This window comes from Hemiscyllium ocellatum, chromosome 19, assembly GCF_020745735.1.
Source record: "Hemiscyllium ocellatum isolate sHemOce1 chromosome 19, sHemOce1.pat.X.cur, whole genome shotgun sequence".
In the NCBI taxonomy this organism is placed as follows: domain Eukaryota; kingdom Metazoa; phylum Chordata; class Chondrichthyes; order Orectolobiformes; family Hemiscylliidae; genus Hemiscyllium; species Hemiscyllium ocellatum.
Window position 1 is genome coordinate 24,655,152 of NC_083419.1, and position 26,377 is coordinate 24,681,528.

General features: G+C 41.4%; 1 protein-coding gene across 3 annotated transcripts in view; it reads right to left on the bottom strand.

Annotated features, from left to right (window-relative positions):
• Positions 1 to 26,377, bottom strand: part of mettl25 (methyltransferase like 25) — an 88,072-nt gene that overhangs the window by 8,404 nt on the left and 53,291 nt on the right. For all 3 annotated transcript variants that reach the window (XM_060839753.1, XM_060839754.1, XM_060839755.1), the window contains 4 exons: positions 26,071 to 26,165; positions 25,921 to 25,950; positions 20,553 to 20,650; positions 13,771 to 13,864 (listed from right to left, as the gene is read on the bottom strand). In XM_060839753.1, coding sequence (XP_060695736.1) covers positions 13,771 to 13,864; positions 20,553 to 20,650; positions 25,921 to 25,950; positions 26,071 to 26,165 — 317 coding nt within the window. The remainder of the gene's footprint in view (positions 1 to 13,770; positions 13,865 to 20,552; positions 20,651 to 25,920; positions 25,951 to 26,070; positions 26,166 to 26,377) is intronic.

Sequence of the window (26,377 nt, forward strand, 5' to 3'; positions counted from 1 at the left end):
AGTTTTACGCTAAGCATTGTGGCCAAGAGGAAGCACGAGCACATGGGAATGCAAGGACGGGAAGAATTAGGGGTATTTTTGGAAATTTTGCTCATGGGACATGGGGATCACTAACTGGCCAGCATTTATTGTCTATCCCTAGTTGCCCTTGAACTAAGTGGCTTGCAAGGTAATTTCAGAAGGCAGTTGGGAGCCAACCACATTGTTGCGGTTCTAGAGTCACATGTAGGCCAGGCCAGGCAAGAATGAGAGATTTCCTTCCCTGAAGGACATTAGTGAGCCAGATGGGTTTTTCCTGACAATTGACAATGATTTCATGGTCATCAGTAGATTCTTATTTCCAGGATTTTATTTTCTCCGCATTGAATTCAAACCTCACAGAGACTAGATTCAAACCTAGGTCCCCACAACATCAGCTTAGTTTCTAGATTAATAGTCTAGTGATTATACCATTAGGCTATCTCCTCCCCCAAATGTAATCTGGAGTAAGGAAGACTTGAGATATAGGGTTACTTGCAGACAAGCTCAAGGGAGGTCAAGCCCTTAAAGTACATCTTTTGGATAAATTTACAACAGAACATCAGCCATTTTATGGGCATGTTTAATGATCGGTAATGACTGATTGTTTTTACATTATAACCTTTATTGCCAACCATATATAATCATTGGCTGAAGAAACAGCATGGTTACGTATGCAAGTTTGACAAAATCTGGCAGTTGCTGTTTCCTGTCTGGCCACTTTGAAAACATTTGAGTAACTTGATCAGTTATTTATTTTTCCAAATGGAGTGTGTTCTTTTGTGTTGGGTAATGTTTCTTCCTTGTCTACATTTCAGCAAATGTATGCAGTTAACAAGCAGATAATGATTATTTTGGCCAATCAAACGCAAGAGAGCCTGATCTTTTAGAACATGAGGAACAACTTCCATAAATGATTGATACAAACTAAACTGAAAACTTTAAATGCTGTATAGGAGTATACATTACTGATAATTAGCATCTCATTGTCCTTCTACAAGTCACTAGATATAGACAGGCTTCCAGGTCATTTTGTACAATTCTCTCCATTTCATAAAACAAAGAACTGCAGAGATCTAAAACAAAGAGAAATTACTGGTAAAACTCAGCAGGTCCGGCAGCACCTTTGGAGAGAAAGCAGAATTCACATTTGGAGCCAGCTGAGTCTTCATTAGAATTCCACTTCAAATTATTTTGCGTGAGATGAATAATTCAGCTTATTAATTTGCAATTTTCTATATTATAGATTGATTGCATTACTTCCTAAAGAGTACTTGCTGATTTATCAAGTTGCACAGTGCAAGAAGTTGAGCTACAACTATTCTATAAATGATCAGATTCTTTATTGGTGTGTGGAAGACAAGGTATAAAAATAACTATAATTACCAACATTTATAATAAGAGGCCTGGGTCCTTTTGTTCTGTTTGGTTGTAACCTTACCATGCTTAATTCTTAGCTTAATTATGTCCCACAGTGCATATTAAACAATAAACAGATTTTTTTTCAGCAAATTATATAGGTTTTGAAAAAAATAACTTGAAGAACAGGAGCAAATAAAAATGTCAGTAAATTTAGAACACTGGTTTTTAAATGTTGTTTCAGTCTTTCCCATGGAGTGACATCAGACTTAACTGAATAGAATATGTGGATTAGATTTAAGTAACTAAGCTCATCAACCTTATAGGAATCAATCTGGATCTGCCCTGCACAGTTCATGTGAATTGCGCATGACGCGACCAGACAAAGGAAAATTGCGTGTTATGCTTTGCAGACAGGGAGGTGGAGGGACAGGTGAACAGGGCACCTCAGAGGAGGTCTGTTCTCTTTCCCCTACCTCATGGACAGGTTAGAGGCTGCCATGGAGAGCTAAATCAGCACATTCAGTGCCTGCAGGGTACAGGCATGGAGATGCACTCCTTCGCTTTAGGCATTGGGGCTCGGCATGAGCAGCAAAGCGACAGAGAGATGAGGGACCTTGACTTCAGACCAGGTTCGTCTGCACGAGGACCAGTGTGGTGTCAGTATGCACCCAGCTGGAGAAGGAACCCCATACAGGCCTCACAAAAGTTTGCGCTCATGACAATCCTCAGGGGGCCAGCTCTTTCACTTCCAACCTGTCTGCTGCCCTCAGCTGTGGGAATTCAAGCCAAGAAGGGTGCACCTGCAAGTCACACACACATTCAGCAAGTCTGGACCCTCTGGCTACAACACCCAGGCCCAGGGATCACCTAATCAAAACTTCAGGCTCCCTCCACTCTAGCCTAAAGTGGGAGACATAGTGGGAGACAAAGAAAGACTAAAACATCTGAGAGCACATAGGTGGCATGGGTGTTGCATTTCTGTAAATATGTTCTCATATTATAAATGTTTACTTTCCAGCATCAGCTGCCTGACTGAATGTCTTTCTAGCAGCAACTACAACATTGCAGATTTTAGCCACCTTGTGTGCTACACAGCTATTATAGTCCAAGGTTTGAAGTAAGCAACTACATCATATGGGGACTTGGTAAGTGCTGACTACTTTGTCAATTGGGGGGGGATCTTTCCCGCAATACATTGCTCGTGTGTCATAGGAATTCATGGGTTTGATTAGTAATGATTAATGTAGTAAGGAGTGTTTGGAGCCAGGAGATGTAGTACAAACAGCAGGTTCATGTTCATATAGTATGCAGTGCCTAGAGGTGTCGTTCACCTGAATTGTATGGATGCTTGTGCAATGCTATTTTGAGTGGCCTCCCATTGCTCGAAAATGAAACCTAACTCTCAGAAGCAAACAGTTAGTCTATTAAACTCCTGATGCGTTGGCTTCTAATTTTAGCTCAATTGCCCACTTGCTATAAGTATTATAATGGAAGAAGACTGCAGTTACACTTAAAGCAGTGAGTCTCACGTTCAGTCTTTTAAGTTGGTGAACCCCAAAATATAGATACTCCCTTCTCAGTATTCCAGTCAACCCCATCGGCTTAAAGTTCCACATGTTCTCAACCAAACGGTCAACTACTTATCTACCCATTTTAGCCCAAACCTGAGGCCTATCCAGTCAACAAGCCAGATATAGTCACCATTGTTGCAGCCAGCTCTTGCAGATGCTCCCACCTTCCAGATTATCCCTCTCCCTGCCATGGTCCTTTATCTCTCCCCTTCATAATCACTATACCCTCTGTACCCCAGCATGCTGCTTCCAATCCGTGAGTTTCACAGCATCCATTTCACAGCATTGGGCCCTGACAACTACCCCTCCCACCCCTTTGTTTGTTAATGGATGAGACCCCAGGACTAAACGAGGTTCACCCCCTTGACTGAGTTGGATGGACAGCCCTGACTGAAGACTGGTCTCTGTGCACCACATGACTTCCTATGATGTCCCAAACCATTTGCACTGGAGCCACAGGGTTAACCTGGCTCACCCCCGGACTGTAGAGGTATGGAGTTCACCAAACAAGCAGTCAACGACTGTACCCAAGCCCCTGAACTGATATCAAAGGATGCTCTTGATTTACTCAACTTGAGTACCTGACTAAAGGCTGTCACTCTAAACTGGACCAAGAAGTACTCCCACAGACTTTGAGACAATAACCACTTGGTTGATACATATAGAGTTTGCTTGCTTTGTACTCCACTGGCACACGGTGCAGATGTGAGCTGATGTAACAACGTGCTATGCAGCAATAAACCCACCCCTTGTCTGATGACTGCTGACAACCATGAAAAGCTGTCCAGGTTTGTTCCTGTGCTGAACAGTAAGGCAAAACAGAAGTACTGTGAGCCTTTAAGCTCTGGTTTAAGGAGTAAAGTGCAAAAATGTGAGGCAAGGCAAGGATGCTGTGAGCATCCAGAATCACCAAGCAAGCAAACTCTACAAGCCAAAGCAATGACCTTGAAAGTTGTTCCAAGTCATGAGATGAGTGCTTGTCCCTGCACACAAAATGTTCTTAAAGCAGAATTTAATTGAAAGTTACTAGCGTGTTCTAAAGTGAAGCATGCAAGCTCAGAATTGTCTTGCAAGTGGATCAGAGATGTGCCATGATGATATGGTGAGGCTGGTAAGGTATTGGGTGCCAACACCCGTGGGCAGGGAGTGCATGTAGGCACTGATCTGGAATCGCTGGGTAACTACTCTTGATTGTTGTATCAAGAATTTTCACCATCTAGCTTCTAACCAGCAAATGTGAGAATGAGAGAACTGCATAATAACCAGGTGTGATTAACGCTTGCAAACAGACCTTTCATTGCTCACCAGTGAGAATCTCATCTCACTGCTCATCGCTGGGTTGGAAAATTAGGCTTTTTATTCTTAATGTCAAGAAGTTTCTTACTGTCTGTTTCCGTGATTATCCCAACTTTCACACCAATGTTCACATTGATCTGTGCGAGGAAATATTCTGCTCTTTGTATCATATAACTGAGAAAACCATAACTATAGGATAAAAATAAGAAATTTGTCAACATACAGGAAGGCCTAATGTCCTTTATCCTTAACCTAGTCATATCCAAATTCAGGTGAGAATGATAATACCTTATTCTGCTTTAACAGAGGTCTGTGCAGCTCAATCCTTTGTTGGAAACCAAAAAAATCAAAGATAGATCTTCTTGCACATCGCTGCAATTTTGCTACACCTTAAAGAAGGTCTTTCTGATAGTTTCAATCCAACTCAAACTTTAGGAAGTCAATTTTCAGCACCCAAAGCCGATACACTGCCATTTTTTGTGTCTTTAACTAAAACAACAGATGCCAATATCATGGATTCTCTGGACAATAAAAATGAGGTTATCATTTATTCCATTTTTATCATTAGGCCATCTGCTCAGAATAAAGTAGTGATTAATGATTGCAATAATCAAGTTAAAGAAGTCTTTTTGTGTTTAAGAATATTCATGAATAAAGCACTTTAGAATGTATTACAGTAATAGAGGCCCTATACAAATGTAAATTGTTGCTGTTGACTGACATGTGGGTAAAAGTGAACCAATTTACATTGTCATTCTTTTGAAAAAAATGAGGAGAGATTGCTTGGTGCAATTTATCCAGTAGGTAACCTTTGCCGCTGGCTTCATTAAAATTCTGTAACAAGAGAGGTACAGAGGAAGGTGCCAATTCTTTCCTTTAAATAAATCCAGATGAGTATCTATTTGTTGAGAACCAATTGATTTCTCCAGTTCTTCTATTATAATTGATAAGTACTTCGCTAATTGTAATAGTTTGGAACAAAAATAAAAACTTCAGCATCAGGACACTCAATTGTTCGTTTACAATACCACAGTAAAAAAAAGCTATTAATTCAATGTGGATTTACATTTAAGTCATTAAGGAGTCTGCTAAAATTAAAAAAAAAGTCTTGTTGGTTTCCTAATTAAGTGAAGGTGAAAATATCTGATTTTAAAATTAGAAACAACTTAGTGTCAAAAACAAACAATCAAATTCAATAGGTTAGTATTCCAAATTTTTATAGGAAGAGGGAAAGGATATTTATTAATTTATGTTTATTTTTACTTTTTCACAACTTGCCACGATATACTCCAAATCCAATTTAAGGGAGTTAGTTATCTGCTCAAGATAACTTAAATCTGACATTAGTAGATTCCTGAAAGCAGATTGAATAGATTTTTGCTTCCTGTCCACAGAAACAAAACTGGCATAAATTCAGCACATTGCTGTAGAAGCAAAACACTGCACATGCTGGAAATCTTAGACAAAAACAAAAACTGCTAGAAATATTTAGCTGTTCATCTAGCATGTGAAGAAGGGTCATCAACCTGAAACACTGGTGAGGGAGACTCAATTAATTTAAATATTTGTCATTTCACTGACTGGATTGAGAACCTCAGTGACATAAACATTATTCCCACTCACTGACAAGGGCTGCCAGTCCAATTTTCCTTTCCAATTTCCAGCAGCCTCATTGGGAACAGTGACTGCCACCACTGTTGCGCCTACCAGAGACCTGGGATCTTTTGACTGACAGCAAGTGTCTTTGAAAGAGGGACCACCCAGGAAAGCCACTGGAAAATCCAAATGCTTTTGCTGAGCAGCCTTCAGGAGACATGGGAATCTATACAAACTCAGGAGAATCCCTGAACCACCACTAAATCTTGGTAGGCTCATGGATAATGACCCCTAAGTGACATATTAGTGAACCAAATTAATTAACGGATGGGTTTCCTGCGTGAGTCCAATTCACCCATTGATTATTAATTAAACATTGATTTCCTGCTGATGGGAAAAGAAAATGTGGTCTTCCCTGCAATTATGCTCACTATTTAGCTCACATCAGTGGGATCCATTAAATCCAGCCCCTTAACTCTCTTTTTCTCTCCATAAATGCTGCCTGCCCTGCTGAGTATTTCCAATAATTTCTGTTTCTATTTCAGCATATTTCTAGTCTGAGTCCTCTGAGATCAGGAGAACAATGACTGCAAACATCTACCAGCACAGTTTGAGGGCATCCATGGAATGGTCTGCAACTACTTGTCAAACTTTTTTTCTGACAGTGTCTCTGAAAGCTTGAAACCAAAAAATACAATATTCATAAGATCATAGTAAAACAATCACCTTCACAATCATCTCCAAGTCTGGCTCTGTCATAGCTTGACTTTATAATACCAGCTGTTTATTGCTGTTCAGTCAATAAGAGAGTACTTCTTTCTTAACACCATTAGGACTATACCAATTAAAGGATGCTACTCACACATTTTCTCATGGGGTTAGACTTTAAGAGGAGCTATCTCCCAGATCCTTTATTGATGAGGATCCCCTCTGGCCAAGATCCTGTTGGTTGCCCTGTAGAAATTTAATGCTGAGAGCAGAGCTACTTGCTTTAAGGAGAGATTTCTGCCCTAGTCCGCCTCAGAAAGCCGCCATTCAATTCCTTTGACCAGCAACTCCATAGTCCCAGTAATGCTGAGACTACTAGCAGTCCCTGATGCTAAGGAACTTGGAATAACATGCAAATCTGGGTTAAAGGGCAATGTAAATGGGGCGACTGGACGATACATTCAAGAGGACCGGAAAAGTAATAACCATAAGATGTAGAAATAGAATTAGGCCACTCAGGTATCAAGTCTACTCCATCATTCAATGAGATAATGGCTGATCTGATAATCCTCAATTCCACTTTCCCGCCTTTTCACATAACTCTCAATTCCCTTACTGATTAAAAATCTGTCTGTTCCTGCTTTGAGTATATTTAATGATTCAAGCTCAATAGCCCTCTGCGTAAAGAATTTCACAGATTCACTACCCTCTAAGAGAATAAATTCCTCCTTCACTCTTCCTTAAATGTGTGATCCCTTATTCTAAGATCATAGTCTCTGCTCCCTCTGGTCCTAGACTCTCCCACAAGGGGAATCGATTTCTGCATCTGCTTTGTCAAGTCCCCTAAGAATGGAGTGAGATGACCTTTAACGGAACTGCTTCCAATGGGCAGAGGTGGCATCCGAAGGTTGTTGCCATCCAGCCCCCTCTGCTACCCAGGCTTCCCACACAGTGTGAGCAAAATACTGGCATCAACAAAATGAGGCACTTAAGTGGCCATTAATTTTCCTGAGGTTGGGTAGATTTCTAACATCTCCTCTGACCTACTGTAACATTTCAGACAGATTGGGTGTAGATGAGTCGCCAGCTGCAATCACCAACTTCAAACTCACTCCTGGGGAAACACAAAATCAGCCCATGGCAACTGAAGATAAATGTAGTTCTATCAGCATCACCGACATCAGGGAATAATTATACAAAATGAAATTCAAAAGGAGATGCTTATCACCAGGGGATTGATATTCTAGATCCTCACACACGCCTAGCATATATTAGAATGTTATGGACAATACACCAACAACATTCGTACATGCTAGTGGCAATTGAGAACTCAAATGTCTAACCTTCTTAGCTGTTCTACAGTAATAGAAAACATAAAATGTGAATATTTGTAAGACTTACTTTCTTACAAATTAGCTTTGAATGGACAGTCTACTATAAAACAAAACTGTTTTCTACAATAAATAACTTTGGATAAACCTCTGCAGATTCTAACAAATCCCCAATAATATGTATAATCTATTCGCAAAACTTTTTTGTTTTCTTTCCCGTTGAAAACAGCTGCAACACAATCCATGTATTAGTTCATATAGAGTGCCTTAGAAGTTGACAATTCTGAATGCTTTTCAACATGAATTTGTATCACCATTGACTCATTCAGCTTTAAACTGGGCATATTCAGGAACTTGAATCCCTCAGTGCATAATTTAAAGCAGAAAATCTGGGGCAAAGTGCGTGCAACTTAGAAATTCTCGGCATATAACTTGGTCTGAATTTTTTTTAAACTTCCAAGGGAATTTCCTATTTAATGATTATTCTACCAGCTACCGGTACACACCGAACCATCACTACCACAGTTCAGTAGCATCAATCACTCTCACGACAATCTGACAGTATTACTTTCAATAATTACCCTATCAATTAATAAAATAGAAAACTGCATTGCACAACAACTTCTCCTGTGCCTTCGAATAAATAGTGTCTTTAGCACATAAATATTTTTAATCTCTTTGAAGACGAAAGGAGCAAACATTCAGTGAGCCTAAAGTCAAATACAAATCACTGATCTGCTTTACTTCACAGAATGGAGAACATACCAAAGAACTGTTCTAATCAGATTCAATATGCATAACTAATTTTAAGCATATTAAAAATAAAACTTTGCCACATAAATGGATCACAGCACTTGGTTTAAAAATAACTTCTAATCATGATCCAGCATGTTAACCTCTTTACTTTTGCAAATGTTATCATATATTTTCTTAAAAATCTTTAGTTTCAAAAACTTCTACTAACTGTCTGTCATTCTAGGCTGAATTTCGCTGGAAACTGACACTGTTATGTTTAGCATATTTCATGAAGAATTTCTGAGAGTCCTCATGGGTTTCTCATGCTGCCTTCCCAAATTTGCTTCATTACCATTGCATCATGCCCCTATGGTGCTCCACTCACCATTTTCCACCACTCACAACAGACAAATATTGGCCACGTTCATGACATTTCAGGATTACTGACACCAACACCATCATTAAAGCCCAGCCACACATCTGTCAAGCACTGGCAGTCCATAATTGCCTTGCAAAAAACCTGTCAATTGCATCATATGTGTTGGACAGAGGGAAATCAGCATCCTGCTTTGCTGATGGTGACCTACATGTCTTGTTAGATGGGGGTGCATGTGGTCAATGTCCACAGAGCATGTCCTGAGATATTGGAGTCTGGTGTCTAAGATAGAGGGCCAGAAGAGCAAATGATGAGCTGAAGTCACCAGATTACTGCTCTGAACATCATGTTAGGAACTGTCACTATTTAGTTCCTAAATTGTGGTTCAGAGAATGGGAAACTGCATCTTAATGAAGCAATGCAAACAGACCTCTCATCACTCGCCATTCAATGCTCGGTGAGAAAAGGGAACTTCTTTCTCTTGACATTGGGAATCTCACTACTTCGCATCTCAGACAATTTTCCAAACTTTCTTTTCAATACCCAAGTCATTCAGAGGTAGAAAAGATTCCACCCTATATGTTTTAACTCCTGCTGGTCATAAATAGGAGTGGAACACCCACCAACCCTCCTGATCACACCTCAGTGAGTAGCTCCCTAATAAAAATGTGCAAATCAGTAGAGCAGAGGGCTGATAAAACTTCAGCTGAAGAGTGTAACAAATATTAAGGTTGACTTCATGTTTGGCTTCTCCTGATTGTGTACTATGATTTTATCAATGAAGTGGTTATAAAAAAACAAAAATTCACCAGCAGATATTCATCCCAACACTGTCAGTATTTACATTCATAATGAATAAGAATTTATACCTTGAAATATATTGGAATAGGTTTGCCAACTTGAAGTTAGATATTTGTTTTTCTATCAGCTTTTCTTTCCTCCGTGTTAAAAGTACAAACTGGAGTTCTCTTGGAAAACGGTAAGAAAAGAAAGTTTGAATTTAAATAATTTGGGGGTGAATTTTACTAGAAATAAGCTGAGTTACATTTTTATGAAGGTTCATGGAGGGTTTCTCACTGAGGCTGTGAGCAAGCAGCCTTGGACTGCTGAGACAAGATTGGGAGCAGGGACCCTGGGGCAGCCGGGGTGGTGAGATTGGGAGCAGGCAGCCCAGAGCGGCAGGGGTGCTGAGAATGGGAGCAGGCAGCCCAGGACACCTGGCAGTGAGAGTGGGAGCAGGCAGTGGGGGTGGTAGCGGGAGATGGAATAGGTTTCCTATGGCAGTGGCAGCAGCAGCAACATACTGCTAGGTGGCGAGAACAAGCAGCCTACGGCAGCGGTGGGAGCAAGGGCAAGATCGAGTCCAAATTGGAGGAGGTTGAGCCTTTGTGAGGAGTGTAGGCCCAGCATGGCCAGACACTTATGGACTGTGCTGCTAAGCTGTTAGCTGTGTTTCTTTGTTTTCCAATTTTTAGTAAGAAGGACTATTTAACTTCTTAAACTTCACTTTCTTTATTTTTCTGCTCTGTACCAAAGATTCTGCACTGTAGCCAGGATGGTGCCGTGTGAGTACATGTGAAAATACACCTTATTCAATGCATATAGCACAGAAACAGACCCTTCGGTCCAACTCATCCATGCTGACTAAGTTTTCCAAACTAAATCAGTGCCACTGGTCTGCATTCGAACCATATTCTTCTAAACCTTTCCTATTCATGTACCAATCCAAACATCTTTTAAATGTTATAACTGTACCTGCATCTACCACTTCTTCTGACAATTCATTAACTACATCCCAATGGTACCATGCTACTTCAATGCTAGCCCAATTCTCTCACTCACGGTACCCAGAAATATTCATTACTGTCAGGATATCCTGTAATCCATGGCACTGGAGACATCTCTAACCCTCAGCCTTGCACCCAGTCAATTGTTGGCAGTCCAGAATTGTCCTTCGCCTTGCACGCAGTGTGATAGCAATCACTAACCAAAGCTTATCACATATGTGGCATGGCTGGCACTTAACACACATTCCTACATCTGTTGCTGATTAAGCACTAGACCACACAGTTCTCATGTCCATAGCTATATCATGTCTTATAATCCTTCTTAAGTCAATGTTTCTCTTTCTCCAATGCCCATGTAACTCAGCACCCTAGCATTGGTCATTGTGGCACCATCACATACAGATAAGTCTTCAATCACTTCAAAATAGTAACTTTTATTCACCAATACCAAAGTGTAAAGAGATCAAAGGGAAATTGTCTTTGTCACTTGGAAATGAAACAAAGTGCTTGCATGTCGAACATCAATAATTCTAAATCAATGAATGATCACTGCACCCAACTCTCAGCTATTTGAACTGGGTGTCGATAAACTCATGTATAGTTTGGAGTGCCAGACATAGCCACTGGGTTCTTGTCCATGCAATGTATTTCCCATATATGCGCTTGATACATGCTGTAGATGTGAGACTGACATGGCACTGCCATATAGAAACATGCCCAATTAGAGTAAGAATCATATAGCACAGAAACAGACCCTATGGTCCAACTCATCCATGCTGACCAAGTTTTCCAAACGAAACCAGTTCCACTGGTCTGCATTCGAACCATATCCTTCTAAACCTTTCCTATTCATGTACAAATCCAAACATCTTTTAAATGTTATAACTGTATCTGCATCTATCACTTCTTCTGGCAGTTCATTCCACACACAAACCACTATCTATGTGAAGACCGTGCCCTTCAGGTTCCTTTTAAATCTTCCTCTTCTTACCTTAAAAAGAGTGTCCCTGGTTTTGAAATGTCCCACCCTAGGGAAAAGAACTTTGCTATTCACCCTATCTATGTCCCTCATGATTTTGCTGACAGGGATGACAAGCTGCCAAGCTTGGTATCAGTGCTAAGCAACACAACAAGACAGAAATATTATAAGCTCTTAAGTTCTAGATGACAGGGCAAAACACAAAATGACAAGGCAAGGCAGGGACGCTATGAGCATCCAGAGGTGCAAAGTGAGTGAGTGCTAAGAAAGCAATTGAGCAGCTCTGAGATGCTGCCTGGTCCCATCCTGAACTGAAACATAGAATCCCAGTACAGACAGAGGCCATTCAGCCCATCAAATTTACACCAACCCTCCAAAGACCATGCCACCCAGACTACATTCCCACCCTATCCCCATCACCCTGCATTAACCATAGCTAATCCACCTAATCTGCACAATATGGGACAATTTATCCTGGTCTATCCATCTAACCCACACATCTTTGGACTGTGGGAGGAAAGGGGAGCACCTGGCAGAACCCTACGCACTCACGAGGAGAGCGTGCAACACCACACAGACCCAAGGCTGGAATTGAATTCAAGTCCCTGGCATCATTAGGCAGCAGTGCTAATCACTGTTCCACCATGCCACCCTATCTTCACAGCAGCGTTGCAATAAAAGATGCAGTTATGTTCCAAAGTACAGCACTGAAATGCAGAAGTGTACTTTCAAAGGTTCAAACAGACAGAAGATATCTATTCTGATTTTCAGGTTGGGAATTCTTGGTGTCATTTTCTATCCAGCAGGTAGAAGACTTGGAGATTAATGAGGTGGGATTAAGTCCTAATAAAGGTAACAATGAGTAACAGTCTATGCTAATAAACTTCTCACCACTCACTAGTGAGAATTCCAACATCCCAACATTTAGTTGGGAAATGAGACTTTCTGGTCTTGATGTTGAGGAGGAAGTTGCTGGTGTCAGGTTGGGCCTTGCTGGACATCATCTTACTATAGCCCAAATTGTTCTGGGACTGAGAAAATTCTGCCCTTGGTTGCACATTACAACCAGTGTTTCAAAACAAAAAGCAAGTAAATAATAATAAGAAAAAGGTTGATTCAATCATTTCCATGACAACATAAGTTTAAAGATTCATTCTATGAAGATTCACAGTTGTAGCCAATCAAAAGAGTACAACATATTAAAAGTATTTTTTTTTCAAATATCCTACAATTCAGTTGAAGGAAACAGCTGGTACCTAAGTTTTGTCATTTCATTATGTAGCTTGATCTTTCATTGGTAATATTTGATTGATCGCTGCATTTGGAGAATAGCCAAAGTAACCAGTCATATTTTAATAATTTCTCCCTACTCAATTTAAAGTTCATTTAAACTAATTAGATTTTCCTATTGAAATTACAAGAAGGTGCAAATTAATTGTGTTTCCCTTAAATGTTGCTGGATTCTGAGATATACCTTTCTTACTATCTTCTCTTTTCAATGAGAAATGCACAAAAGCCATCAGACTGTGTGGTCTGTTAAATTTTAATGGTTCACATTGGCACAAGCTTCAAATTAGATTACATTTGTCTGCTGATTGGTGCTGATGTACTGTGTCTGTGACTAAGCTGAATGCAGGGAAAATCATCTGCTGAGAATTGTATCATTCAGTGTCAGCAGAAATCCAGATTCCAACTCATTCTAACCAGCCCACTTCCCACTCTAGTATTATCATACTTGTACCAAATTTCTCTGCATGCTTTTCAAATTCAAGTGTTGGCCAGTTAATTTTAAACAGAATAACAACCGGTTTTTAAAAAATATAGTGCAAGTTATTACTTCAATCTTGAGCTTAAGCAAGACTAACAGACCACTAAAACACTCGAGCAGCATTTTGTAACAGACAGCAAACAGTGCAAGACAATATTATCATTATCTTGTATGTGATAAAATTGTTACACTGTGCTGGTCTGAAACAAAGAAATAGGTGAAGAAATAAATTAAACAACTAACCTTTGAATTATCCATTCCCAGCTTTTCTACTGATTTTCTGATGTAATCCACAAAGGATGAAGACTTAGAATATATCTTGCCAACGTTTTTGTTTCTGTAAAATACCAAACTTCATAAGATACAATCATTTTGGTTAAATGAGCCATAAACAGTTTAATTGCAATCACTTATTCTGACAGAGGGAATCCTTGTTTAAGTAAATTTGTGTTATTTAACAAGAGATGAGACAGATAGGTAATATGCTATTACTGTACATAGAAATTCCCTGGATTTACCAAGTCCATATTTTCACATTCAATCTCAGTGTTTCTTCATAAAAGTGAAAGAATTAGATTTCCAGCAGCTGCAATATTTTGCTTTTGTTGTATAAAGATGTGAAAGATCTTTCTCAATTAGCATGCAGTTCAGCTGTTCACTCAATATTCATTTTCAAAGATCGAATATTTTACAAAAAGATTTTAGTCTTACAGACTATGGAGAAAGATCCCATCGATGCCAAAGCATTATATTTTTCATAACTGTTGACACTTGCATATGACAAAGCATTGTCCTTCTGGGTGAAATACTTCCAAACTACAGTAAATTTTACAGCACCATTACATTTAAGTCAATGGCTCAGATTTTCTGCCCATTTTGCCACCATGATAGTGAGTGGTCTTCTAAGCAGCAACTGCAGTTCCTCCATGACCAAGTGAGAAAGTTACTGGCCTCTGACTGGTTACCAGTTCTCACTAGGCAGCATTTCCATCCCTGGACTCTTCATTCCAGGTGAAAATCTGCCCAAGATCTCACTAATGCCTGATGGCATTAGATTCAATGTGCCTTCCCTGGAAGATGCAGTGTGGGTTTATGCTAGTTCATCAGCCACTATTGCTCAACAAGATTCCACCAACATTTTGAGCTAAATATGGTTTGTTCATAACTGAAGGAGGGAAGAAAGGGAAGTAACAACAAAAGGGATGGTCTGGGCAGACGATATTAAATGACAAACTTGTCATGGAGCAAAAGACAAAGTGAATGGAAAATGCAGATGTTGGAAATCTCAAATAAAAACAAGTGCTGGAGAAACTTGGCAGGTCTGGCAGACTCTGTGGACATAGAATTTTTCAAGTCCAGTATGACTTAGAACTGAAGACAATGAAGATATTCTATTCTACAGAACAGATGGAAGAAGAGCCACACTGGACTCAAAACATTAATCTTCTCTCCACAAATAGTGCAAAGGGAATGGTATGGGTCACAGTAAAGAGACAAATTATTTTTTCCAGAATGTAAGGCCAGAATAATGAACAGCTCTGTCCAAAAGTCAAAATATTAGAAACAAGACTCAAACTGCAAATAGGCAAACGTGAGGACTGCAAATACTGGAAACCAGAGTTTAGATTAGAGTGGAGGTCGAAAAGCACAGCAAGTCAGGCAGCAGCCGAGGAGCAGGAAAATCGACATTTCGGGCAAAAGCCCTTCATCAGGAATGGAGGCAGGGAGCCTCTAGGGTGAAGAGATACATAAGAGTGGGGTGGGGCTGGGGAGAAGGTAGCAAAGAGTACGATAGGTGAATGGGGGTGGGGATGGAGATGATAGGTCAGAGGGGAGAGTGGAGTGGATAGGTGAGAAGGGAAGTTGGCAGGTAGAACAGGTCATGAAGACAATACTGAGCTGGAAGGTTGGAACTGAGTTAAGCTGGGTCGGAGAGGAAATGAGAAAACTGGTGAAGTCCACATTGATGCCCTGGGGTTGAAGTGTTCCGAGGCGGAAGATGAGGCGTTCTTCCTCCAGGAGTCAGGTGGTGAGGGAGTGGCGGTGGAGGAGGCACACAATCTGCATGTCCTCGGCAGAGTGGGAGGGGGAGTTGAAATGTTGGGCCACAGGGCGGTGGGGTTGATTGGTGCAGGTGTCCCTGAGATGTTCCCTGAAACGCTCTGTGAGGAGGCATCCAGTCTCCACAATGTAGAGGAGACCGCATTGGGAGCAACAGATACAATAAATGATATTAGTGGATGTGCAGGTAAAACTTTGATGGATGTGGAAGGCTCCTTTGGGGCCTTGGATGGAGGTGAGGGAGGAGGTGTGGGCGCAGGTTTCACAATTCCTGCGGTGGCAGGGGAAGGTGCCAGGATGGGAGGGTAGGTTGTTGGAAGGCGTGGACCTGACCAGGTAGTCATGGAGGGAACGGTCTTTGCGGTAAGCGGAAAGGGGTGGGGAGGGAAATATATCTCTGGTGTTGGGGTCTGTTTGGAGGTGGCAGAAATGTCAGCGGATGATGCTGTTTGCGCAAAGTTTGGTGGTGTGGAAAGTGAGGATCGGGGGGTTCTGTCCTTGTTACGGTTGGAGGGGTGGAGTTTGAGGGTGGAGGTTTGGGATGTGGATGAGATGCATTGGAGGGCATCTTCAACCACGTGGGAAGAGAAATTGCGGTCTCTAAAGAAGGAGGCCATCTGATGTGTTCTGTAGTGGAACTGGTCCTCTTGGGAGCAGATATGGCAAAGACAGAGGAATTGGGAATATAGGATGGCATTTTTGCAGGAGGTAGGATGGAAGAGGTGTAATCCAGGTAGCTGTGGGAGTCAGTGGGTTTGTAAAAAGTGTCAGTGTCAAGTTGGCCATCATTAATGCAGATTGAGAGGTCCAGGAAGGGGAGGGAGGTGTCAGAAATAGTCCAGGTGAATTTAAGGTCAGGGTGGAATGTGTTGGTGAAATTGATGAACTGCTCAACCTCCTCGTGGGAGCATGCGATGGCGCCAATGCAGTCATCAATGTAGCGGCGGAAGAGGTGAGGAGTGGTGCTGGTGTAGCTATGGAAGATGGACTGTTCTATGTAGCCGACAAAGAGACAGGCAAAGCTGGGGCGCATACGGGTGCCCATGGCTACCCCTTGGGTCTGGAGGAAGTGGGAGGATTTGAAGGAGAAATTGTTACGGGTGAGGACCAGTTCGGCCAAACGAATGAGACTGTCAGTGGAAGGGTAGTGTTGGGGATGTCGGGAGAGGAAGAAATGGAGGGCTTGGAGGCCCAGGTCATGGCAAATGGAGGTGTAGAGGGATTGGATGTTCATGGTGAACATGAGCTGTTGGAGGCCGGGGAAGCGGAAGTCTTGGAGGAGATGGAGGGCGTGGGTGGTGCCTTGAACGTATGTGGGGAGTTCCTGGACTAAGGGGGATAGTACAGTATCGAGGTAGGTGAGATGAGTTCAGTCGGGCAGGAGCATGCTGAGACAATGGGTCGGTGGTCAGGCTTGTGGATCTTGGGAAGGAGGTAGAATTAAATGGTGCGGGATTCCCGGACTACGAGTTTGGAAGCTGTGGGTGGGAGATCCATGGGCACCCGTACGGGCCCCAGCTATGCTTGTCTCTTTGTCGGCTATGTAGAACAGTCCATCTTCCGTACTTACATCGGCACCACTCCCCACCTCTTCCTCTGCTACATTGATGACTGCATTAGCGCCACCTTGTGCTCCCACGAGGAGGTTGAGCAGTTCATCAACTTCGCCAACACATTCTGCCCCGACCTTAAATTCACCTGGACCATCTCTGACACCTCCTTCCCCTTCCTGGACCTCTCCATCTCCATTAATGACGACCAACTTGACACTGACATTTTTTACAAACCCATCGACTCCCACAGCTTCCTGGATTACACCTTTTCCCAGAGTTTAGATCAGAGTGGTGCTGGAAAAGCACAGCAGGTCAGGTAGCATCCTGATGAAAGGCTTTTACCTGAAACGTCGATTTTCCTGCTCCTTGGCTGCTGCCTGACCTGCTGTGCTTTTCTAGCTCCACTCTAATCTAAACTCTGGTTTCCAGCATCTGCAGTCCTCACCTTTGCCTTACACCTCTTCCCACACTACCTCCTGCAAAAATCCCATCCCAATTCCTGCTTCCGCCATATAATCTGCTCCCAGGAGGACCAGTTCCACCACAGAAAATACCAGATGGCCTCCTTCTTTAAAGACCGCAATTTCCCTTCCCACGTGGTTGAAGATGCCCTCCAATGCATCTCATCCACATTCTGCTCCTCCGCCCTCAAACCTCACTCGTCCAACTGTAACCTCCCTGGTTCCTCACTTTCCACCCCACCAACCTTCGCATAAACCGCATCATGTGCCGATATTTCTGCCACCTCCAAACAGACCCCAGCACCAGGGATATATTTCTCTCCCCACCCCTTTCTGCCTTAGAAGCCTGGAAGAAGAATGCCCCTCCCCCAGCTTATCCCAGTTCCAACTTTCCAGCTGAGCACTGTTCTCATGAACTATCCTACCTGCCAGTCTCCCTTCCCATCTATCCGTTCCACCCACCCCTCTGACCTATCACCTCCATCCCTACCCCTATTCACCTATTGTACTCTTTGCTACCTTCTCCCCAGCCTCCCCACACCCCCATTTATCTCTCCACCCTGGAGGCTCCCTGCCTCCATTCCTGATGAAGGGCTTTTGCCCGGAACATCAATTTTCCTACTCCTCAGATACTGCCTGACCTGCTGTGCTTTTCCAGCACCACTCTAATCTAAACTCAAACTGCAAATGGCAAACAAAACATGAAATTTCAGGGTAACAGGTTCTGGTGTGAAATTATTCAATTCAATGTTAAATTCAGAAAGCTGTGAAATGTCTAAACAGAAAATAAGCTGCTGTTCTTTGAGCTTGTGTTGAGCTTTAGTACAATACTAACAAGCCAAGGATAGAAAAGTAGGTGTGGAAGCAAAAATTTTAAATTAAACAACAAGCGACTTTAAAGTCAAGGTTAAGCTTGTAAACTAACTGGGGATATTTTACACAGGAACCAAAAGCCTGCATTTCTCTCCCTCAAGGTAGTAGAGACCATATTGTGCTTTCAATGTCACACATAAATTTCAAAGAAGTACCAGTAAATCATTGTTCCACATGGAACGAGTGTTCGGGTTTTGAATGATGAGGGAAGAGGCAGAGAAAGGTGATCGCTAGGCAAGATACAATAGAAGAAGACATAGTGTTGAGGGTCATTGACAAGCAGACTAAAGTGTAATGGAGGAAACACCTATTTGCAATGTCGACAGATGACAGCAGGGAAGAGGTGGCAGCATGCTGGAGGTGCTATAAAAAAAGAACAAATGCCGAGTTGAATGTTGAAACTTGAGGGATGGAAAGAGAAGAGAAGGAAAAGCCTCTCACGGATCTGGAAGAGAGTGAAATAGGTGATGTAAATCAGTAAAGATTATAATAGGGTATGTATAGAAAGTTTAACTTGCTCTGACGCTCAAGTCTAAAAGGGGGGGGGGGGGGTGGAGGGGGGTTGTGTGATTTTACTTTAAAATAAGAATCATGTCTTTCAGGTGACATCAAAAAATACTTCTTCATAAAGAGTGGTGGGAATCTGAAACTCCAGCCCCCCAAAAAATTGATGATGTGAGGTCAACTGAAAATTTCAGAACTCAGGTTCAGAATATGCATGTGTAGGTAAATAAATATCAGCTACGGTTCATCAGTGCAACAGAATTTATGTATCTGTGTGTGTGCATGGTGCACTGAATGACCTAATCTTGTTCTTATGTTTCTACAATTTTGGACATATGAGAGTAGTGTAATTGGCAATTTTCTGTTGGTTGCAACACCAAATGACACTGCGACTCTGGACCAAAGATATGTATTAACAAGAAGAACAGATCATCCTTATGCAAAATTCATTTGCAGCAAGTAACATTTGTGCCATACAAATGCAAGGCAATGACCATCTCCAGTAAGAGTCAATCTAAACACTGCACCTTGACATTCAATGGTGTTACCATCACTGAAACCCCCACATCAACATCTTTGGGGTTACCACTGACTAGAAACTCAACTGGATTTTCCATTTAAATACAGTGCCTGTATTTATAAATAAATAAAGCACATCAGAAACTAGGAATATTAGAGCAAGTAACTCGCCTCCTGACATGCCCAAGCCTGTCCACCATCTACAAAGCATAAGTTAGGAGTGGGATGGAATACTCCCCACTTACCTGGATGGGTGCAGCTCTGACACCATTTAAGAAGGTTGACACTATCTAGGCAAAGCCACATGCTTGGTTGGTGCCACATCCATAAACATGCATTACTTCCACCACCAATGTTCAGTAGCAGGAGTTCATACTATCTATAAGATGCACCACAGAAATTTGCCAAAGATCCTTAGACATTATCTTGCAAACCCAGAAGCACTTCCATCTAGAAGGACAACAGTAGCAGGCACATGGGAACAGCATAACCTGCAAGGTCCTCTTCAAGCCACTTTCCATCCTGATCTGAAAACACATTGCCATTCCTTCACTGTCACCAGATGAAAATCCTGAACTTTGCTCCCAGGGGCATTTTAGATCAATTCACAACACGTGGGCTGCAGTGTAGCAAGCAGGCAACTCACTACCACCTTCTCTATGGCAACTAGAGACAGCCAAGAAATGCTAGTCAGCCTGTGATGGCCATATCCCATGAGTGAATAAAAAAAACCTTTTCTGCCAAATTATGAACACTTCTGAGTATAGACTCCTGGACCTAAATTGAAACTTTCCAAACTTTTCCCACTAGGAAGTTGTCACAGCCAGCACACAGAGTTGTTTTCTTGTCCCATCATTTTAGGCTTAATTAATTGGATGTGAAACTGGAAAATACAAGTCAATCCTACCACCTAGTCCTCTAGATCTGTTTTGAATAATCATCTTCAGATGCTGTGAAATAAATGCACTGTTCTCCATTAAATCTATATCAGAAAACATTCATGACATGCTAATTTTAATATTCTTCAAATTTCATGCAAACTTTCAAAACATACTTTGTTCTTTGCAGTGTGGTATATGCCTTTCCATTTCCAAAATGCTCTTTGATAATAACTTGCAGAACTGCACGATAAAATAAGGATTCGGAAGGAAGCTGCCAACAATAAAAGAACCAGACACTGTCAATTCAGGATAAATCAACAAATGTAATTTAGCACATTCACAGCAAAAGGATTAAGAATGTAATAAGTTTAATAATAACAATCCCCAGTGATCTTAACAGCTGGTAAGAATACTGTAAAAATTGCATAATCACAGAAGTACCAGCTATCTACAATGCAGAGTTTATCATTTAATTTTTTCATGCCAAAATCAATCCCATTTTGAGTTTTCATTTTGGCCCTGTTTTGTGGTTTTTGCTGCTGTTTTGTATAAAACAGCCACGCTGCTGGAATCAGTTTGGCAATTCTGAGATATTCTGATTAAAAGATAAGTACCAGATGAATTCTGAAATTTGTCACACACTCGCAGAAATGATGCAAACAACAGTAAATTCTACAAAATGATCTTCTGAAAAATAGGCAACAGGTCCTCAAAATAAGCAATAAAACTAGCAAATAATTACTCATCAGCAAATAAAATCTGAATTTCTCTTTACTTTTACAATAAAATATGTCACAGAGCATTTCCTTTACCATTTGCAGTATAAGTCAACTGTAAAGACTTTGACTTTTTATTTTTCTGTATTTTTCATTGTGAACTGAACTGTGAAAAGGACTGTTTTAAAAAGATTGCTGAAGAACTACTGCTGTTTTTAAAAGCAAGCAACATGACACTAAATATTGTTTATACAGCTTTTGCCCAAAACGTCGATTAAATGCCATCCCGCATTCCCAATTCCTCCGCCTCCACCATATCTGCTCCCAGGAGGACCAGTTCCACCACAGAACACACCAGATGGCCTCCTTCTTTAGAGACCGCAATTTCCCTTCCCACGTGGTTAAAGATGCCCTCCAACGCATCTCGTCCACATCCCGCACCTCCGCCTTCAGACCCCACCCCTCCAACCGTAACAGGGACAGAACACCCCGGGTGCTCACCTTCCACCCTACCAACCTTCGCATAAACCAAATCATCCGCCGACATTTCCGCCATCTCCAAAAAGACCCCACCACCAGGGATATATTTCCCTCCCCACCCCTTTCCGCCTTCCGCAAAGAACGTTCCCTCCATGACTACCTGGTCAGGTCCATGGCCCCTCCAACCCACCCTTCCATCCTAGCACCTTCCCCTGCCACCGCAGGAACTGTAAAACCTGCACCCACACCTCCTCCCTCACGTCTATCCAAGGCCCTAAAGGAGCCTTCCACATCTATCAAAGTTTTAACTGCACATCCACTAATATAATTTCTTGTATCCGTTGCTCCTGATGCAGTCTCCTCTACATTAGGGAGACTGGGCGCCTCCTAGCAGAGCGCTTTAGGGAACATCTCCACGACAACCGCATCAATCAACCACACTGCCCCGTGGCCCAACATTTCAACTCCCCCTCCCACTCTGCCAAGGACATGGAGGTCCTGGGCCTCCTTCACCGCCGCTCCCTTACCACCAGACACCTGGAGGAAGAACGCCTCATCTTCCGCCTTGGAACACTTCAACCCCAGGGCATCAATGTGGACTTCAACAGTTTCCTCATTTCTCCTTCCCCCACCTCACCCTAGTTTCAAACCTCTATCTCAGCACTGTCCTCATGACTTTGTCCGGACTTGTCCTACCTGCCTATCTCCTTTTCCACCTATCCACTCCACCCTCTCCTCCCTGACCTATCACCTTCATCCCCTCCCCCACTCACCTATTGTACTCTATGCTCCTTTCTCCCGACCTCCACCCTCCTTTAGCTTATCTCTCTACGCTTCAGGCTCTCTGCCTTTATTCCTGATGAAGGGCTTTTGCCCGAAACGTCGATTTGCAGTCATTGTTTATACAGCTGTTTGATCAAGCAGTTGAAATATAGTTTGTAGATTACCTGAAACTGAAGCACATGTACAAATGGAGATTCAGCGAGCTGACTGGTCTGTGAACTAGTGACCAGTTATCGATGACCAAGGCCTTCTGCCTGCTGTGTGATTAGTTTTTAGGTAGCTGAACAGCTTGGGGCTAGGAACACAATATTCAGAAGCCTTCATATCTCCACAAGTTCCGGAGCTCTCTATTTTCTGTAGTAAAAGCAACTTTCAGTCTGAAGAAAGTTTATCTTTCCTTCAGCAATTGCTATAATTTGTGACTTTTAATTAATAAGTCACAGATCTTCTGTAACTGAACCAGCCACTCTATGCCTCCAGCAAACTAGTGAAAGCACCTTGATAGGCAGGAATCAAAAGCATTGTTCTGACCAGCACAAGAACCAGCTCAGCAGGTTTTGTGAACAGAGACAACACAACTATTTTTCAAATTTTTCCTCCATCCATAACACTTGTGTCTTTTTTTCCTATCTGTGCCTACTGTGTGGATCAGAAGTTTATAAGTGGACTAGAGATTTAACTTGTAGTGTTGTAGGCTGATAGTTCACAATTATTTACCAGTTGCCACAATCTATTTACCTGTAAATAGTAATTCTGGTTACGTACAGAAACCTGGTCCATGTTTTCTGTCAACCTCAGTCTAACAGACAAATTGTGCAGATTTTAAAACCTTTTGTAACCACTCAGGGAACAGTTAAGCATGATTTCCAGAGCGCTACCCCAGTGCACTTACCACCACACATAATAGAAATTTTTGTTTACTACTGAACGAAGAAATGAACCATAGTTCAAAGCAGGGTGAGGGGAAGGTTTATATTAACCTCTTAACAATTTATTCAAAGGGACAACAAAGTGCCCAATTTAAAAGGGACTTAATATCTTTCTAAGAAGAAATAATGTGGAATTTATATGTGTTCTTGCTTGAGATAAACTTCTTGAGATTTCACATTTGATCTAGCGTGTCCTTTAAGAACTCTTAAGAACAAGCAAATATTCCTACATAGCTTAATCTTACAAGTAATAAAAACACAATGTTTGTCCAATATTCTCAAAACACAGTTCAAGTTGGAAGTATTTTAAATGACATCAAAAAACATTTTTCAACATTTTTACACAACCAAGGATAATTTTTCCTCCAATTTTTGAAGCTGTGTTATTTTGAAGTATGGCTCCAGAAGCACTGACAGTTCTGCAGTACCTCACAAAACATTATTCTTTACAATGGACAAAGTTCAACAATTGGAAACGCTTTATCATCAAACTACACCAATTACAGAATAAATCATACATAAAACAGCAACAAAAAAAATTCATTTACTTTGTAGCTTTAAGACAGAAAAATAGATGAGGTGAGCCTACGTGAAGGTGATTACTCTTGAGAATAAAACAGTTTGTATGAATATAGATTTATAAAATCATGAGGCACATGGATAGGGTAATTAGACAAGGTCTTTTGGAATGGGGAAATCTAGAACTAGAGGGCATAGGTTTAGGGTGAGAGGATAAAGATTTAAAAGAATCTTACATTAAGGGGAAACTTGTTCACACAAAGGGTGGTGCGTGAATGGAATGAGCTGCCAGAGGAAGTGATGGAGGCTGGTACAATTATAGCATTTAAAAGGTATCTGAATGGGTATATGAATAAGAAGGATTTAGAGGGATAAGGGCCAAATGCTGGCAAATGGAATCGAATTAGTTAAGGATATTTGTTTGGCATGGATGAGTTGGACTGAAGCGTCTGTTTCCATGCTGTAGATCTCTATGACTTTATGAATCAATGAATAATAACATGAACAGGCCTAAGCAAAGTGAAGTGAATGGAAATTGAGAGAAAACTCTCCATTGATTGGACTCTTACCCAATGTAAAGGAAGATGGTTGTCATTGTTGTTCAATCATCTTAGCTTCAGAACATCACTTCGAGAGTTCTTCAGGGTCATATCTTAGACTCAACCATTTTCAGACTTCCTCCAGAATTATAACAAAAGTGGGAATGTTGCTGACAACTGCACAATGATTAGCACCATTCACAATGCCTCAGATATGGATACAGCTTGAGTTCATATGCAGAAAGACCTGGACAAAATCCAGGCTCCAGCAGATAAGTGGCAAGTAGCATTGGTACAATGCAAGTGTCATGCAATGACCGTCGCAAACAACAAGTGAGAGAATGTTTGAAGCAAGTTAATGAAGTGAGTTTCAGAAAATTGTATGAGAAAACCTTTGCCTAGTGGAGAGAAACAACCAATGAAACATGCCAAAAATGACACAGACAGTTCCATGTAAGATTCAGCCCATGGTGTTCCAAACAAACACAATCGTGCATTGATTAGATACGCTTGGTCAAACAGCTAGTCTAAAGGAGGATGTTAAGGAGAAAAATCAGTGTCAGACAGAGATATTCTGGGAGGAAATTTCATGGCATCAGTTCTAGAGGACTCAATTGTGCTCTAAATGGTAGGGCAAAGTGACTGGATATTAAATAAAAGGTCAGAATCAGAGGTAAACAAAGTTTTGGAAACATATAGGGCTGGAGCAGATTACAAAAATTGGGAGTGCTGAGGTCATGAAGGAAGATAAGAAGATACCAAGAAATTAATATCTTTAATTTGAGGCAGTGAGGAGGAATTTTGTTGAGGCATTGGTGATCTTATCTAACAGCAGAATCGGTAAGAGTCCCATGCTGCATGTTCTCAGGAAGGCCAATGAATGACAAGCCAAACAGGTAGTGGCGAAGCCAGTGGCAGGCCTTCCCATAGAATTAAGACTCTAAAAGTAGAAGTTTCCCAACTGCAACAGGCCTATGTGCAGTTGCGGCATGAGGCCCTTAAGTGGTCAGTAATTGGCAGTATATACGAATAATGATCAGGAGCAAGAACATTGGTAAACTACACTTCCTCTTTCCTGTTAATGCCCCAGAGTTCAACTGGGTTCAGGTAGCTAAGCGTAGATTTAATCTGGGACTTCCATGTCTCATTGTTCAATAGCATACTGTGTAACATTAGGCCTCAGATATGATGATAAATTGGGAACCCACACATTACATCTATTAGTCCATTCCAATGGTTTTCTTCACAACAAAATGCTTGGTTTGGAGCACAGTACACTTATCACATGACAAGGATTTAAATCACTGGTTAATATGCAGAAGGAAAGAAACTTTGTAATCATTGACTTCATTGGAAATTTTTTCTGACTATTGAAGTCAGTCCTTAACTTTGTTCCAAAGCTGGGAGATTCTCATATCGAGGACATTCTATACTGCTATCAGTATTTAAAGTTACATACATCATTTGATTAGAAAAAGCAATTAATGCTCCAGCAAACATAATTACAGTGAAGTTTAAAATAAAATGGCCAATTCATTTGTTGTCAAAGGTGAAATATGATTGAATAAAACTTACCCCCTGGCCAAATGTCACTCTTTCCAATGGCTACAAAGTAAAATGAAAACAACATTTTTAAGCTCTTTATTGGATGACTCTGCAAAACTATAATTTACTTAAAGTGATGCATCACGTGTAGTAAATTGCAAGATGGATGTGAAAAAGTACCAGACATGCAGACATTCTAGCATTCCGTCCACAACACCAGATACTGCTTCTCAAATACTGGCTCATAGGAAATCCCCATGGCCCATGACAGCATTCTGCAGAGAAAGAAGAATGAAAAACTCATTATTTTTCCTTTTGATGTTTACAATAGACAATAGGTGCAGGAGTAGGCCATTCTGCCCTTTGAGCCTGCACCACCATTCAATACGATCATGGCTGATCATCTTTAATCAGTACCCTGTTCCTGCCTTATCTTCAAAGAACAACCCAGATGGCTTCTTTCTTCAAAGACAACCCAGATGGCCTC